General features: G+C 39.0%; 2 protein-coding genes across 4 annotated transcripts in view; both read left to right on the forward strand.

The window, feature by feature from the left end:
- The window catches only part of CDK6 (cyclin dependent kinase 6), a 215840-nt gene that overhangs the window by 113020 nt on the left and 87491 nt on the right, over nt 1–15329 (forward strand). The window lies entirely within an intron of this gene.
- On the forward strand, nt 4123–4552 carry LOC105088754 (large ribosomal subunit protein eL34-like). Its single transcript, XM_064487570.1, has one exon. The coding sequence runs from the start codon at nt 4166–4168 to the stop codon at nt 4526–4528; it is 363 nt and encodes a 120-aa protein (XP_064343640.1). The 5' UTR covers nt 4123–4165; the 3' UTR covers nt 4529–4552.

A 15329-nucleotide genomic window follows, 5' to 3' on the forward strand; every position in this document is an offset into this window, starting at 1 on the left:
GAAGGCTGGCAGAATCTGAAAGTGGGGCTGTAAATTTAACAACTCAACCATAAAAGCCCCAGAATAAGGGAGAAAAATCTCTACTACTTCTAGGTTTGGGGACTAACAAAGTTATAAGATTTCTATTCTGCCATTTTAAAATATATCTTTTTAATTTCTAAAGCTATCCTTCCCTTTCTTCTCTCGCATTTTTATTTTGATTAATTACTTTTTAAAGGCTACAGTGCTTTGAAATGTATGGACGTGTTTTCTGAACACAGTTAATAGATTTGGCCGTGACGTGGACGACTATCTGCACCTCATGTAACACTGGGTGATTTCAGTGAGGTGGGGACCGCACACGGTATCAGTTCTTGTGGGAAAATATGCTTCAGTGGCTTACTGGCACTGCTCTTGGAATGTGGCATTTAAAAGTACCTTTTTACAGTGGGAAAGAATTCTGTCAAGAATAAACAGTCTGACCTTGTTAAATGGGCCAAAGTCAGTCTGTAACCTAGTTCCAGAAAACTAGCTTTTACTAGTTTAAAAAAAGCCAGTTAGAAAAATTACAACTAAAACCTTCTAAAGAATGGAAAAAGTTACTGTGAAGGATATGAAATAGATTCCAGAAATGAAGTTCTTCACATATATACATGAAAATGTCTTTACTTGACTGTAAAATCCCACTTTCCCAGAGTAGATGCTACAGTTAGTCAGAAAAGCAGATTTCCTTTTTCCTGGAAAGACAAGACTGGCTTATTGAAAGGAGCTGTGGGAGGGGCCACGTAGCGTGGACCAGCCGTGGGAAACCAGCCGGCTTAGGGAGATGAAGAAGGAGTCAAAGTTGCCACCAACTCCCCTTTGGCCACAGGTTAAAAAGTCTGTGTACTCTGAGCTCTGGAATGCAGCAGTCTGCTCCTAAGCTTTCTCTTTCCCACCCACCTCAAACGCATCCACACAACCCCTTGGTCTTGCCACTCCAGACCTCTTTCCTCTTGCTTGAAATGACATGCCATTAGATTTTTAAAATATTTTACTTATTTATTATTGTACTATTTAAATATTTTATTTTGGCAGAGGTAATTAGGTTTGCTTATTTTTAAAGAAGGGATTGGGGACTGAACCCAGGCCCTTTTGCATGCTAAGCATGCGCTCTACCACTTGAACTATGCCTTCCCTCCGTGTGCCATTAGATTTTGTGCCTCCATGCCATTAGACCTTCTTTTCTCTGCTTAAACTACCTTTCCACTTCTCAGCCTAACAAACTCCTACTCATTCTTCAAGACTCAGGGCAAATGCCCTGTCCTCAGTGAAGTTGGCCTGACTGTCTAGGATAAAATTAGGCACTTCTTTTAAGCACCTTTGATTTGCCTCTAATATAGCAGCTATCATATGATAGTGTCCCCACTGGTTTGCCTTCTATTTTAGAAAGAATAACATTGTAAAATATCTGTTGTAGCACTGATGGTAATAAGACACAGGTGGTATTGCTCTGTGAATGTTCGTGTGTCTCTGTGTGTCTGTGTGTAATGAAATAGGAGGTTTCTGAGTAAAGGAGGTGGAGGGAGGTTGGGGTGGGCGGGGGACCTGGTACTGAGACTGAGGAAGGGATGCTTACCCTAAACATTGGCTTCCCTGTCGTTACAGCTTGTCTCTGCGTCCATTTTGAAATTTCAGCACCAGGAATCAAACTTGTTTTATTAATCACTTTCATTGCTAAAACTTGTGTCTATATTTAAATGCTATTCTGGAAAAACAAGCTGTGACTGCTTTTACTCAGATGCAGGACTCTTAAGTAGTTAGTTGGTTGGCTGGGTGTTGTCAGAGTGCACTCGATCTCAATGGTGGGGTTCTAGTCAGAACCACTTTTAATGTTGAAACAACTAACTTGTCAGTAGTAAGTTAAATTGAGGGAAAATTTTAATGGAGTTATAGTAAAACCAGATCTTGTGTTCTAAAAAACAATATAGCTTTAAGAAAACTGCATACGTTAAAAAAAAAATCTAATGTGAAAATAGATAAATAATCAGGTGCTTTGCAGACTGGCTCATGGCAAGGTTTTTCAAAAGCTGCCTCTGGAATCTAAAATAAAATTTAATAGATTAAAATGCGTTTTCTTACGTCTTTCCAGGATTACATACATATTATGTAAAACTGCTTATTCTGTCTGACCGCTCTAGTTCTTCCATACATGGGTAGTAAGTAAAGCCAAAATATTCCATTGTGAATTTAAAAGTGTTAACATCCAGGAAAAAAGAGATTCATTTGTTCCTTTTGTACCCAGACACAAATTGGCCAATATCCTCGTGACTTTAACTGGCAAGTTGAGGTTAAAAATGTGGCACATTTAGGATTTTGACAAGATTGAGTAAGCAGTCCATTTGAAGTGAGGAAAGTGTCTTTAAGTTTGAACTTTATTTAGTAATATTACAGTTAGTCAGAATATAATCTTTGTCTTTTCTTCACATCTATTATTCTGTTTTTATTTCTATCAGGTTCCTTGACTTTAGAACGTGGAACTGAAATACCACATTTAAATGCCGTGGTTCTGCTCCCATACCTGCAGTATAATCCAAATTGTATTCTCCATCAGGCTTCTTTTTCATTGGTTCATGTGCTCCTGTTTTTCAAGGAATCAGATTTTCTCAGTATTGATTATAGTTCACAAGTATTGTCATATCATATTTAAGAAAAATATATTCATCAGTTGGTTTAAATGGATGCTCTGTAATTTTATTTTTAGAAGTTTGATATAAGAAGACAGTTTTTGGAGAGAAAGAGCCCTATTTGTATGATATTATTTCACCACATTTTCTACAGGCATTTTTTTGCAATTTATTCTGCATTTCCCTTTGTAATATTTGTATCCATGAATCAGTCCCTTTCTTTAAACCCTCATCTTTCTTTAATCAGTTTTTTTAAAATCTGCATTCTTATAAAGTTGCTAACATTATTCAAAAATTCAAATATTTTAGATAGGTAAAAAAATGAAAAAGAGAAACTTCTCAATAATCTTTCCTCTAAGGAAAAAAAGAAACACTATTAACAGTTTAGTGAATGAACTTTCATATCTGTTTCTGTTTGTGGGATGTGTGTGTGTGTGTGTGTGTGTTTGTGTTTGTTTGTTTGTACCTGCTCACCCACGCACATAGTATCCACACAGGTACCCATCCATTGTTTGTTTGGGGTTGTTTTGTTTCCTTTTTTCTGTTTAATTTACCTTACGTGTTTTTCCACATCTAACATGCAGCCTGTTTATTCTTTTTCTTACCTTCAGTGTGTGAACATACATAATATTTTTACCCAGTCTCCTAGGATGAACCTTTGGATAGTTTCTCTTTGGGGCTGCAGTGAACATCCTCAAGCTTGTATCTTTTCACCCAAATACTAATATTTTTGTAGGGTAAGTTTCAAGCAATGATATTACCAAGACAAAAGATGAAGAGTATACACATCTTTTTCTTTTTTATGTTTAGTTTTATAAGAAACTGTCAAATTGTCTTCCAAAGTAGCTGTAACATTTTGCATCCCCGCCACCCAGCAATGAATGAGAGTTGCTGTCGCTCCACATCCTCACCAGCATTTGGTGGTGTCAGTGTTTTAAATCTCCACCCTTCTAGTAAGTATGTTGTAGTATTTCATTATTGTTTTGATAGGTACGCACATTTCAAAATCTGATAATGCCAAATTGTTCTCCCAAAGGATTTCTCTTTTCCTCCTCTCCCTATAACAATGTGATTGAGCTTTCTGCCTCATCTCTTCTGAGTGTCTCTGGTGATCCCCTATGTTGGCCTTTCCTGAGCTTCCTCCCCACTAAGAAAGCATCCTGAATGTTCCCACCTCAGCCTTTTAACAGATTTCACCAGGGACCATGACTTTAACTTTCATGTCTGTACAGAGGCATCCAAGTCATCAGCTCTGCCTGGGGTCCCCTCTGAGCACCAGATCCTCAACCCCACTCTTCCCTTCATCTCCACGTGGTGTCCCATGGGCAACGGAAACATAACATAACAAAAATGTCACCCACTAGCTTCTCCCGCCCCAGGCAACTCTGCTTCATGTTCGTTTTTAAAATTTTATTACTAGTAATCACCAAAACTGGACTCCTCAGCAGTCATATTTGGCCTTTGAACTCGCCGGCCCTTCCTTTTTCCTCTTCCCAGGACCGTATCTAGAGGCATTCAGAATGGTCCAGCGTTTGACATACCGTCGTAGGCTGTCCTACAATACAGCCTCTAACAAAACTAGGCTGTCCCAAACCCCTGGTAATAGAATTGTTTACCTTTATACCAAGAAAGTTGGGAAAGCACCAAAATCTGCATGTGGCATGTACCCATGCCGACTTCGAGGAGTTCACTCTGTGAGACCTGAAGTTCTTATGAGACTGTCTGAAACAAAAAAACATGTCAGCCGGGCTTATCGTGGTTCCATGTATGTTAAATGTGTCCGTGACAGGATCAGGCGTGCTTTCCTTATTAAGGAGCAGAAAATCGTTGTGAAAGTATTGAAAGCACAAGCACAGAGTCAAAAAGCTAAATTTAAAAAATGAAGCTTTTTTGAGTAAAAAAAAAAAAACTGGACTTCTCAGGGGTTTCTCTGGATTTGTTTGTGTCAGCAGGCGTTTGGTTACAGGTACAGAATACTCAGTGAATTATATCTTGAATAACAGTAATTTTAAAATCTGACCTAAGAAGTCTAGAGGTAAATAATTTTGCAATTAGTGCAATTGCTCATTGGTGTCATCTTGATTCCTATAAGCTATTATTTGGAAAATTCCATTCTTCCCTCCTCAGTGAATTATATTTTCCCTCGTGGTCTCAAGGTGACTGCTGCATCTTCAGGCATCGCATCCTCATACCACAGTGGTCTAAGCAAGCAAGCAGGGGCCAAAAAGGGTGGCACTGACTTTTTGATCAGGGAAGACAATCTTTTCCAAAAACTCCCTTCAGACTTTCACTTACCTTTCATCTCCCAGAACTGGATCATATACCTACCCACAGGCCAGTCTCACTGCAGGTAAGCATTTTTTTGCTACCCAAGGGAAATCAGGTTATGTTAGTCAGGAAGAAGGGGAATGGCTGCTGGTAGACAAGCAACAATGACAGGCCTTCATTGATATAGGAAATTCCCCAAGGCAGCAGGGCCGCTGTATGGGTAGAAACTTATGCTCTTGGTTCCTTTCAGAGGTGCACAGATATATCCAGTGATGTCTAATCAAATATTTTATGAAGTACGGTTCTTTTTTCCTTCATGCTCCATGTATGTTACAGACATAAAGCTTTAGAATTTTGTGGGAATGTTGATTAGGCTAAGAATCAGTGCTTACCAGTCTCACCAGGACTGTGATACCTTAGGTTCCTTGGTAACAGTAAATAGCAAACACTGAGGGGTGGGCACTAGCAATCTGCAAAGAATCTACAGGTAACATCTTCACATGCAAACTTGACTGGGTGTGCCAGAAGCCAAGGATAGCTTTTAAAATGATGAAGCAGTAAGAAATATTTGTTAAACTAATTACTTTTTAAAGGGAATTCATGTCATTAATGTATTATTTCAATATGTTACTATATCAATATTTATATTACAAGCATACCTCAGAGATATTGTGGGTTTGGTTCCTGACCACTGCAGTAAAGCAAATATCACTATAGAGCTAGTCACATGAATTTTTTGGTTTCCCAATGCACTTAAAGTTATGTTTACACTATACTGTAGTCTGTTATTAGGTGTGCAATAGCATTATGTCTAAAAAACAACATACACATCTTAATTTTAAAATACCTTATTGCTAAAAAATGTTACCCATCATTTGCACCTTCAGTGAGTCATATAATCTTTTTGCAATCAGAGATCATGGGTCACAGATATAAAATAATAAATAGAATAATAATGAAAAGTTTGAAGTATTTCAAGAATTACCAAAACGTGACACAGAGATACGAACTGAACAAATGCTATTAGAAAAGTGACACCAACAGACTTGCTCGATGCAGGGCGGTCATAGACTTCCACTTTAAAAAATGCAGTATGTGTGAAGCGCAATAAAATGAGGTATGACCATACTTAACTAATATGTTTATTAGTTGTTAATACATTTAGATATGTTTTTTAAGTAATACTAGTTACTTTTAAAAGCATATGTATACATAAATCTGAAGTTGCCTTTACTTCTCTTATGAAATAAACCTAAGGGAATCTAGGAGGCAGGCATTGTTCAACCTGGGAGAGTCAGGGAGTGCTTCACAGGGGAGGTGATTTTTGAGCCAGGTCTTCAAGAATGAGGAGGAGTTTGCAGACAAAGGAGAAAGGTGTGATCCAGGTGCAGATTCGGGAAAGAGCAGAGCATATGCACAGAACAGTAAGAAGTACAGGTTGACAGCAGGGTGTCTTGGGAGAAGATGATCAAACTTTGTTTTGGGAGGTTTGGTTTTTTTTTCCTAAAAGATAACTCTAATGCAGTGTGATGAATGAATTGATAGGATGGTTGGGCATAAATTAAGAAATTGCTGGCAGGGAGACCAGTGTGGAGGCTGTTTCAAGAGAGATATAGGATGAGGGGCTGAGTGAAGGCAGGAAAGAGAAGAGATAGAAACTGTCAATGTAGATACAGAGAAAAGCAGGGAAAACATCGCATGCCAAAGTCTGATATGAAGTTTACCTTCGGAAAAAAAACCAAGAAATAAAATTGAATAAGTATCTCCAGTCATAATTCTCTTCATATTACACTGTTGTGGATAATAACATGCCCAAGACATAGAAGCCAATATCAATGTAACCATTAATATTTTTATTGGCAGTTATGTAAGTATATATAGTAATTTCTCTTGTTATGATGAACATTGCCATTCGAAATGGAATAGATCGTATAATGTAGACTCTGCATAAGACCTCTCACTGGTAGCTGTGTGAATCAGAAATTTTCTAATGGTTTAATGTTTATCCCAATTGTGACTAAGATGAATCTATCATAAAATGACTTTTTTTTTCCACTTATAAACAGAGCCTTTTCCTAAAAATATACCTTTTCATCAGGACCTAAATGATTAGCTTATTGGGCCTAAAGACCCAGTAACATGGTTATATTCTATCTAAGTAGCCACCTGTCTTTCTGTTTCTGCTTTTTCATTCCCATAATCCAGCTTTTGGTAAAGCCGGCAAATTATATAGCTCACATGTGGTCATTAGATGACTAAACCCTAATGAGGGTTATGTCATGTAAACAGCCACAAAATGCCATAATTTACTATTTTCATTAGACAACAAGCACCTTGAGGGAGGAAACCGGGCGTCACATATATTATGCTCACTAAATAGTAATTGGTAATGATGATGTGCTTTTAAGATGTTTATGTCCATTATAAAAGTAATGTATACTCATTACGGGCAAATTTGTGTGGTCTCGGTTTATCTCCTTCTCCATTCTCTTGGTGCAGCTTGTTTATCCATTAAAAAAAAAAAATGGTAACAAACCCAGAAAGTCAAAGTGGGGTTTGAAAGAAAGATGTCAATAAATAAAGGTGTGAAATACTTTTTCACCCTTTTGTTAGGTGTTTTCTTCTTGCAGCTGCTGACCTTCACTTTTCTTTCCTTACCGCTCCTACAGAATGACAAGTTTAGATATTAGATATTGGATATCATTCCAATAAGAGCCTGTTGAGTTTGAGAATTTTTTTAAAAAACTAAGTAAAAATTATGCCATCACCACTGTGTGTCCTGCTTTCCCCAAAATGATGTACTTGGTAATGGCTGTTTCTCGTAAAAGAACATTGTCACTTTCTTGAGACCAGATGTAAAATTGGAAGAATTTGAAAAGATACCAGAATTTAGAACAGTGTATGCCTGGTTCTTTCTAATTATTGCATTGGTTTACCGTGTGTTCGTGTGTGTGTTTTCTATATCTCATCATGTATTGGTGAATAAATAGTTCACACCCTCCCAAGAGAATAAGTCCTTTCTTTTCTTTAAACAGTGACTCCATTGATCCTGTTTTAGAATTTCTTCCCTTGTTTCTCTCTTCCTTCTTGACAACCTTGTTTTTGAAGTCTTAAATTGATTCAAGTGTTCCTGGAATATTCCTTTTTCTCTTCTACCATTTCAACTGTAGGCAAAGAGATTTTTTTCCCTAGAAGTCTTGCTTCATTCAAGAAGCAGTAGGGCATAGCCCATTGTTTAAGGGACAGATTCTGGAACCAGACATTTTATTTGGGGTTTATCTTGCTACTTCACCAGCTGTGTGAATTTAAACAAATTCTTCAGCCTTCTCTGTGGTTCTTATTTGTGAAAATGGAGAAAATAACTGTACCTACCCTTTAAGATTGTTGTGGGAATTAACCAAATTAATACATGAAAAGAGTAAGTACTTGATACAGTCCTATAACTGAATTACACAGCGCTAATATTCATCTTTGCATCTGAACATGAAGACAGGTTCAGAAATGAGTATGACTAATTAAACCATTTTCGTACTACTAACCAGTTATTACCTAGGGACCACTCATATTAGAATTTAGGTTACTAACACCTCAGGGAGACCATTCTCTCCTTTTTCATTATTATTTAAGTGTTTCTCAAAAGGAAGAATGTTTCTAGTATTCCTGAAATTAGTTATGTTGAGGAAACTTTTCCACTATCAGTGTTCTGTAAGCAGTGCTGAGGTTTGGAAAAAAATAAAACGAATTCTTTCTAAGAGTTACACATATCTGGTCTTTGAATATAAGAAAATGAATATGCAAATCCAAACAGTTGCAGAATTCCCGGTGTGAGATCTCAGAAATCAGGGCTGTGTCTTCAGTCCTTACTCCCTGCTTACTTTCACCTGCCAGCCAGGTAGTTGAGAGACGGAGTTTTGACCCTGCAGCACAAACCTGCATGATTGTACTTTTCTTCCTAACCACCTGTAGGACAAACTCTAGAAGGATAAGAAAAAATTTTTTTCAGGAAGAACATGTTCTATGTTTAATCTCTGTAGAAAAGAAGGGAGATGACTGAAAATGAACAATTCCTAAATTATGAAAATAAATTCCTTTCCTTACTGTAGTCACAATGAGCCTTTTAATCTTATTTCTAGACTAAACCATTTTGTATATACCAGTTATCGCTGTCTGTTGGGGTTAGGTGCTCAGTAGTTAATATTCAGAAAGTTTCATTTCCCAGATAGGTGAGATTCTTCCCTGGTCAATAAGTGACTCATTGTACCAACCACGGATTAGGAATGAATGTCACAAATAACATGCACTTCTTTCCCATAGTCTGCTTAAGTAAGATGTGTCACATAAGACCTCTTCCAGCTATTAGCCTTTCCAAAAATATTAGTTAAAAGACATTCCTGAGGCTTTCAGCCCAGCCCTTGTATAACCTGCACTGTCTTGTTTTGTTTTACAAAGCCATGCAGGAATGCCCCCCATTCACAAAAGAAGTTGGTGCCTAAGCTAATAACCCAATGGCATATTCAGCCTGCCATTCAGGGAATTTGCGTGTGGCCTTTTATACAATCTCTCACTCTCTAATTTAGGTTTTCTAAAGCATGTTTGTCTTTGTGTTGCTCTTATCTACCTCGAGCCTGATTCAGGATTCAGATTAAACCATGACACTGTTTCTGAAAAAAAAGTACTCTGGCTTTTCTGAGATTCAGAGTAAAGGTGTGGTTTGGCCACAGAAGCAGTGTTGTGTGGAAATGTAATTCGGGAGGTTCTGCAACATGATCTCACTGGGATCCAGCTCTCTGTAGACACTTCCTGCTCTGAACTCCCATTGCACTTCTGAAGCCGCCCAGTTCAGTCTCGACATGGAGCCCTTCACTCTCTTTACTTGTCATGGGACTTCCGTCTTTTTCAGGCTGCTTAGATCAGTAATGATGACTCTTGGCTAAGCATGCCTAGCACCATCAGCGTGGACCAGACACTGAGGAGATGGCTGACCACTCGGTGAATAGATTGTTTTGATAGGATATTGTAGCGGGAATACAACCACTATTCCAGATATTTTATTACTATTAAAGTGTATATGTAGATTCTAAGTCCAGAATACACTCATAAGAAAAGACATTTTCAGATACACAAAAACCAAGAGAGTTTACTGCCACCTTTTTACTAAAGGAACTTCTAAAGGACAGATTTCAAAAAGAACAAAACTATCTTAAAAGAAATGTCTGAGATGCAAGAAAGAATGGCAAATACATAAATCGGTAAATATGTCCAAATAAGTTGTTGATCACATTAAATGTCAGTGTACAAAATTCACCAGTTAAAAGATAGAGAATGGTAGATTGAATTTTAAAAACGTTTTTCTAATATTAACTCTATGCCTTTTCAAGAAACACCTAAAATTTTGATCCTCTGCTTGTCGGAATGTAAAATGGTACACTACTTTGAAAAATAATTTGACATCAACTATATAGTTTAGCATGCTCATACCATGAAACCTTGCAGTCCCATGCCTAATTACATCCTTTAGAGAAATTCATGCACATGTGCACTAGTCACATTCAGGAATATTCATGGCAGCATTGTTTGTAATAGCAAAAAACTGAAAACATCCCAGATGTTCAGTCGAAAGAATGATTAAATCGACTCGCATATCCACACAGCAGAACTATTCAGCAGTAAAAATGAAAATGAATGAACTATAGCTGTAGGCAATAACATGGGTGAATCAGAAACAATGTTGAGTAAAACAAAAAGTTGTAAAGTATATGAAATTTTATAAACTTCAGAAACAGGTAATACTAAATATTATATTATCTAGGCATACTTATGTGATAAAGCCAACTTTTTTTTAACAGCAGGGAAATGAAAAACACGAGATTTAGAATAATGGTTACCTTTAGGGGCACAGAGGGCTAAGGAGGCAAAAGAATAGAGCTAGAAGGAGTGTAAACACAGGAGGGAGGAGGGCTGTGAGCGCTGGAACAGCTGGATCAGCTGGAACAGCCTCAGAGCCTTGCAATTCCCTCCATGGGCTGTTATTTAGACTCATACTCTTATTTAACTTGATTTCTTACATTTTTGCTATGTGGCTTCTGAATTGAGAGTGTAGAAATTGATGAGATAAATCAAATCTCTCCTCACTCCTGTAGGGAAGATGGATGGGATCAAAAGTAAACTGGGGGAGGGTGTAGCTCAGGGGTAGAGCGAGTGCTTGACACACATAAGGTCCTGGGTTCAACCCCCAGTACCTCCATTAAATAAATAAATAAATAAATAAATAAATAAATAAATAAATAAATAAGCCAAATAACTCCCCCCCCCCAAATAAATAAAATAAAATAAATTTAAAACAAAAATAAACAAATGAAGTAAACAGGCCTCCCTCTGTATTCTCAGGGGAATTGGTTGCAAGATCACCCCGCCCCCCCCCCAGCACCCTGTCCCTCCTGGATACCAAAATCTGAGAATGCTCAAGTCCCCTGTATAAAATACGTAGTACCCGCAGATGGGGAACCGCAGATACGAGGGCCAACTGTAATTTCAGGTTCTCCCACGCACCTTGAGGAGATAGAGTATGAGAGACCAGGCATGCACTTATAAGCAGGTTGGTCAGAGAAGATCTCTTACTAAGGAAGGGAGGGACAGAACCAGGCCAAGTCCCAAATGGAGCACTCCAGGCAGAGGGGATGATGGATTCAGGGGTCCTACAGCAGGAGGGAGTTTGGACTGTACAGAGATAGCAAGGTTAGTGTGACTGATACAGAGTGAGTGGGAGGGAAAGGGTCAAGGCTGAGATCAGAGAGGTAGTCCTCGGCCCTGGTAAAAGTGTCTGAATGCTTTTTTAAGTATAATAGGAAGCCATCTGAGGCCTAGTCTGTATTAGAAGCAGAAACTCTGAAAGGAGTTAGACTGAAAAACAAGGCAGCAGTAACAGCAGGAAAAAAGACAATTGATAATAGGACATAAACAAGGAAAAATTTAAATGATTAAAGTAATATACTTTCAGAGCTTGAAGAGAGAAACTTCAGTAATCTGGGAAATTTTATTTATCTAAGTCTTCATTCATCTTCCCAGATAAACAAGATGTTAAAATATTAGTTCCTTGTGTACATCCTCACACAGTCAACACATACTCTTTTCATGACACATTCATGTCATAAAAATGGGACGTTTTTATTCAGACAATTGAGACTACTTGTTTTGTGCCTTAATTGCTTAACTATAAATGATACTGTGATGATAAACGAGGTCATTTAAAATGTGCTTTTGCCCATTCTGAAATTTGCAGTATGTGTGTGAAATGATTAGTAGTATCATTATTATGTAGCATAAAGAGACTTTTTTAAAAAATCTGTTATTACTCATTACTAAAGGAGGCTCAGCTGGAATTATTTATGATCAGAAGTGGACTTACTGTGCCTAATGGGTTTTAAGTTCCAGAGCCCCTCACTTGCAGACACACACACACACACACCCAAGGCCATGGGAAAGGCCCCAGCAATGTGTACATATGGTCTCTTTTTTTAATTGCAGAACTAAGCTGTTCTAAATACAGTTGACTAACCCTCCACTCCTCCACCCCATCACACTTTCCCTCATGTCAGGAGACACTGGATTGGCCACCTTTTGGGGTGCTGTTAACCCTTCACATTCATACAGGCAGCCTTCTCCCCCCATGTTACTGTAGTAGATGTTCTAAAGCCCTCACCTCGCTTAGCATCTTCTGGTACACGTCTGCCTCTCTCTTCTTTATTACTTGTAAATGTCTACCTTGGCTTCTGTGACACCAGTTTCCTGCTTTCCATCCTACCTACCTTACTCCTTCACAGAGTGCCTTCCTCTGTCTTCCCTCTGGGTTCAACCCTTTGTGTGCTCCCTGGCTCAGCAACCTCCTCTACTTCTGGAGGAAGAGAGCTCATCTTTCCAACTTGGTCCACTCCCCTGAGCCCCAGGCCCGTGTGTCCAAGTGGATGTCTTCACAAGCAGCAAGCCTACCTGTCATTTCCCTTCTGGGTCCCCATTCTGGTCAATGGCCTACCGTCTACCCTGTCACCCAGGCCAGAAACCTGGGACTTACCCTCTATTTCCTTTCTCTCCCTTTCTGCTCCACTTGATTCATCCCTTCCCTTCACTACGGTAGTCTGTGGGTCCTCCTCCCAATGCCGCTGGATCATAGCAACCTTTTGATTGAACTCTCTGCCTCAAGGATCATCTCCAGTTTCATCCTCCACAGTCACCAGAACATTCAGTCTCAGAAATGCAGATCTGACATGCATTCCCTATGTAAAACTCCTCAGTGCCTCCCATTCCCCTTGGGATAAAGTCTAGGCTCCAACAAATGGCACTTAGACCGTTCTTTGTGATCTGGTCCATGCCGTTTCATGCTCCTCAGCCTTCCTGCTCCAGCTGCTCTCTCTGCCAGTCATGCCTTTGCACCTCCTCTCTGAAGCCTCTAACACTACACACCCCTGCCCTGCATCCTTCCCTCCTTTGTTGAGTCGGTGTAGATATAACATTTGCTGATAGGCAAAACTTCCAGAACTAGCACCTGCAGAGTACTTTATAGACATATCATGTAATTCTCCAACTGTTCTATGAAATAGGTTCTATGACTTCCCCATTTTGCAGGGGAGGAAACAAAGGCATGAGGAGGCTAATATATTTAGCCAGGGTGATAGAGCTCACAAAACAGGAGCCAGGATTTGAATAAACGCTCCTAAATCATGTACCTCTTCCTGGCACAGGAGCTTCTGCAACTGGTAGTTACATGTCTGCCTCCCTTGCTCAACTGCGAGCTTTCAAGTGCATTTGCGGTGTCTTTAGTCATCTTCATGTCATCTTTATAGCTGAGAGCCAGTGCTTGTCACATAGTAGGCACAATAGTGTATATATGAATGAATGAGTAAATGAATGAATCGTTGAAGTGATGTTGTAACTGTCTCATAAGCTGCATGAGAAGTGAAGCTTAAGAGTATATGAGGTAGTACAGATGTATCTGTATTTCACCCACGTGTATTTTGTCCATGAAGATCTAACAGAGGTAAAAATGTTACTACTGCCTTTAGGGGAGAATTTGATTTAATTGAGAAACTTAAATAGGTGAAAGAGCTCAAATATTGAGCTTTGAAAGCCATTCTCATTCCTGTTACCATGGACATGACGAGTATTTATAGGAAGCAATGATCTTTTTAAGGGTTCATCATGTGTGGATCGCTAACAGCATCAGCAATTTAATTATTGACTTATTCCAGATCTAGAGCAGACAGGCTTCCTAGTACTTTGAGAACTGCTGGCCACTTTAAATGTCAGCCTTGCTTTGCAAGGGATCTTAAACAAGCATAAGCTTTCTATCTTCTGATGGAAAACTAGTTTATCGGTTAAAATGGAAGGGAGGCTTCCCAGCCCAGTTGAAGCTGGCAGAATCATTCATCTTGTCTATATCAAGTTTATACACAAGGAAGATTTCAGTTACTATTTAAAACGTAGAAATAGTATGCTTAAAATATAGGTGTGAGCACAGTGCGGTTTCTGGAACTGTCCTCATGGAGAATCACTGAAACATGGGCTCCAGTGTTCTTTGTAATAGTAACATGCTTATTTCATAAACCAGAGCCCATATAGGAAAAAGCTCTCTTTGCCCCTTGCAAAGGCTTATAAGCGAATGAGGAAAAAAATTAATTAATTACATGAATATTAAGAGGTTACTTATCTGTTATAACATTGGGCCACAAGTTGACTAATTAAAAGGAATGCAGGTTGGAAAGCTGCCACAAATCTGCTCCTTTCACTTAGAGGGCCACAGGCTGAAGCCAGTGATTGTGCGTGACAGACTCTGGGAACACTGGTGCAGCGCACAGACCATCAGATGAGGCCGGCTCGTCTGAATTACTCCTGCGACGGGGTGGCCTGCAGGCAAACAAAATGGTTAAACAATACATAATCAAGTTTTTATTTGGTATTTCCTGCGAGGCTGTACCAGTTGCCAGGGAGTGTACTGTATTTTTTCTCCGGCTGTATTAATTGTTGACCATAGCTGGCAGAGCCCCAAACAGGGACAGATAAGGGGGAAAATGGCATCTGGACATTAAAGCCCCGAGTGTACTGGGGGGAAAAAAAGCACAAAAAAATTACAGCATATATCAGGAATTTTCCAACTAACGATGTGCGGATGTGGTAGCGCGAGGGAAAAAGAGCCAAACTGAGCTTGCTTTGTTCACTACGAGAGGCCCCCCCGTAACATTCCTTTTAGCTGTGCATATTTTGGCTTCATTTGTACAGTTTTAACTTTATGCTGTGTGTGGAGAAGCTCAGTTTGTAACTGGTTGTTCCTAATAATTATATTGCAATAATTAAAGTTCATAGAGAGCTGTTATGTCCTTCGTCATAGAGGAGCTGCTTCTAAACCCAAATCTAAGCCAAAAACTT

This window comes from Camelus dromedarius, chromosome 7, assembly GCF_036321535.1.
Source record: "Camelus dromedarius isolate mCamDro1 chromosome 7, mCamDro1.pat, whole genome shotgun sequence".
Classification (NCBI taxonomy): domain Eukaryota; kingdom Metazoa; phylum Chordata; class Mammalia; order Artiodactyla; family Camelidae; genus Camelus; species Camelus dromedarius.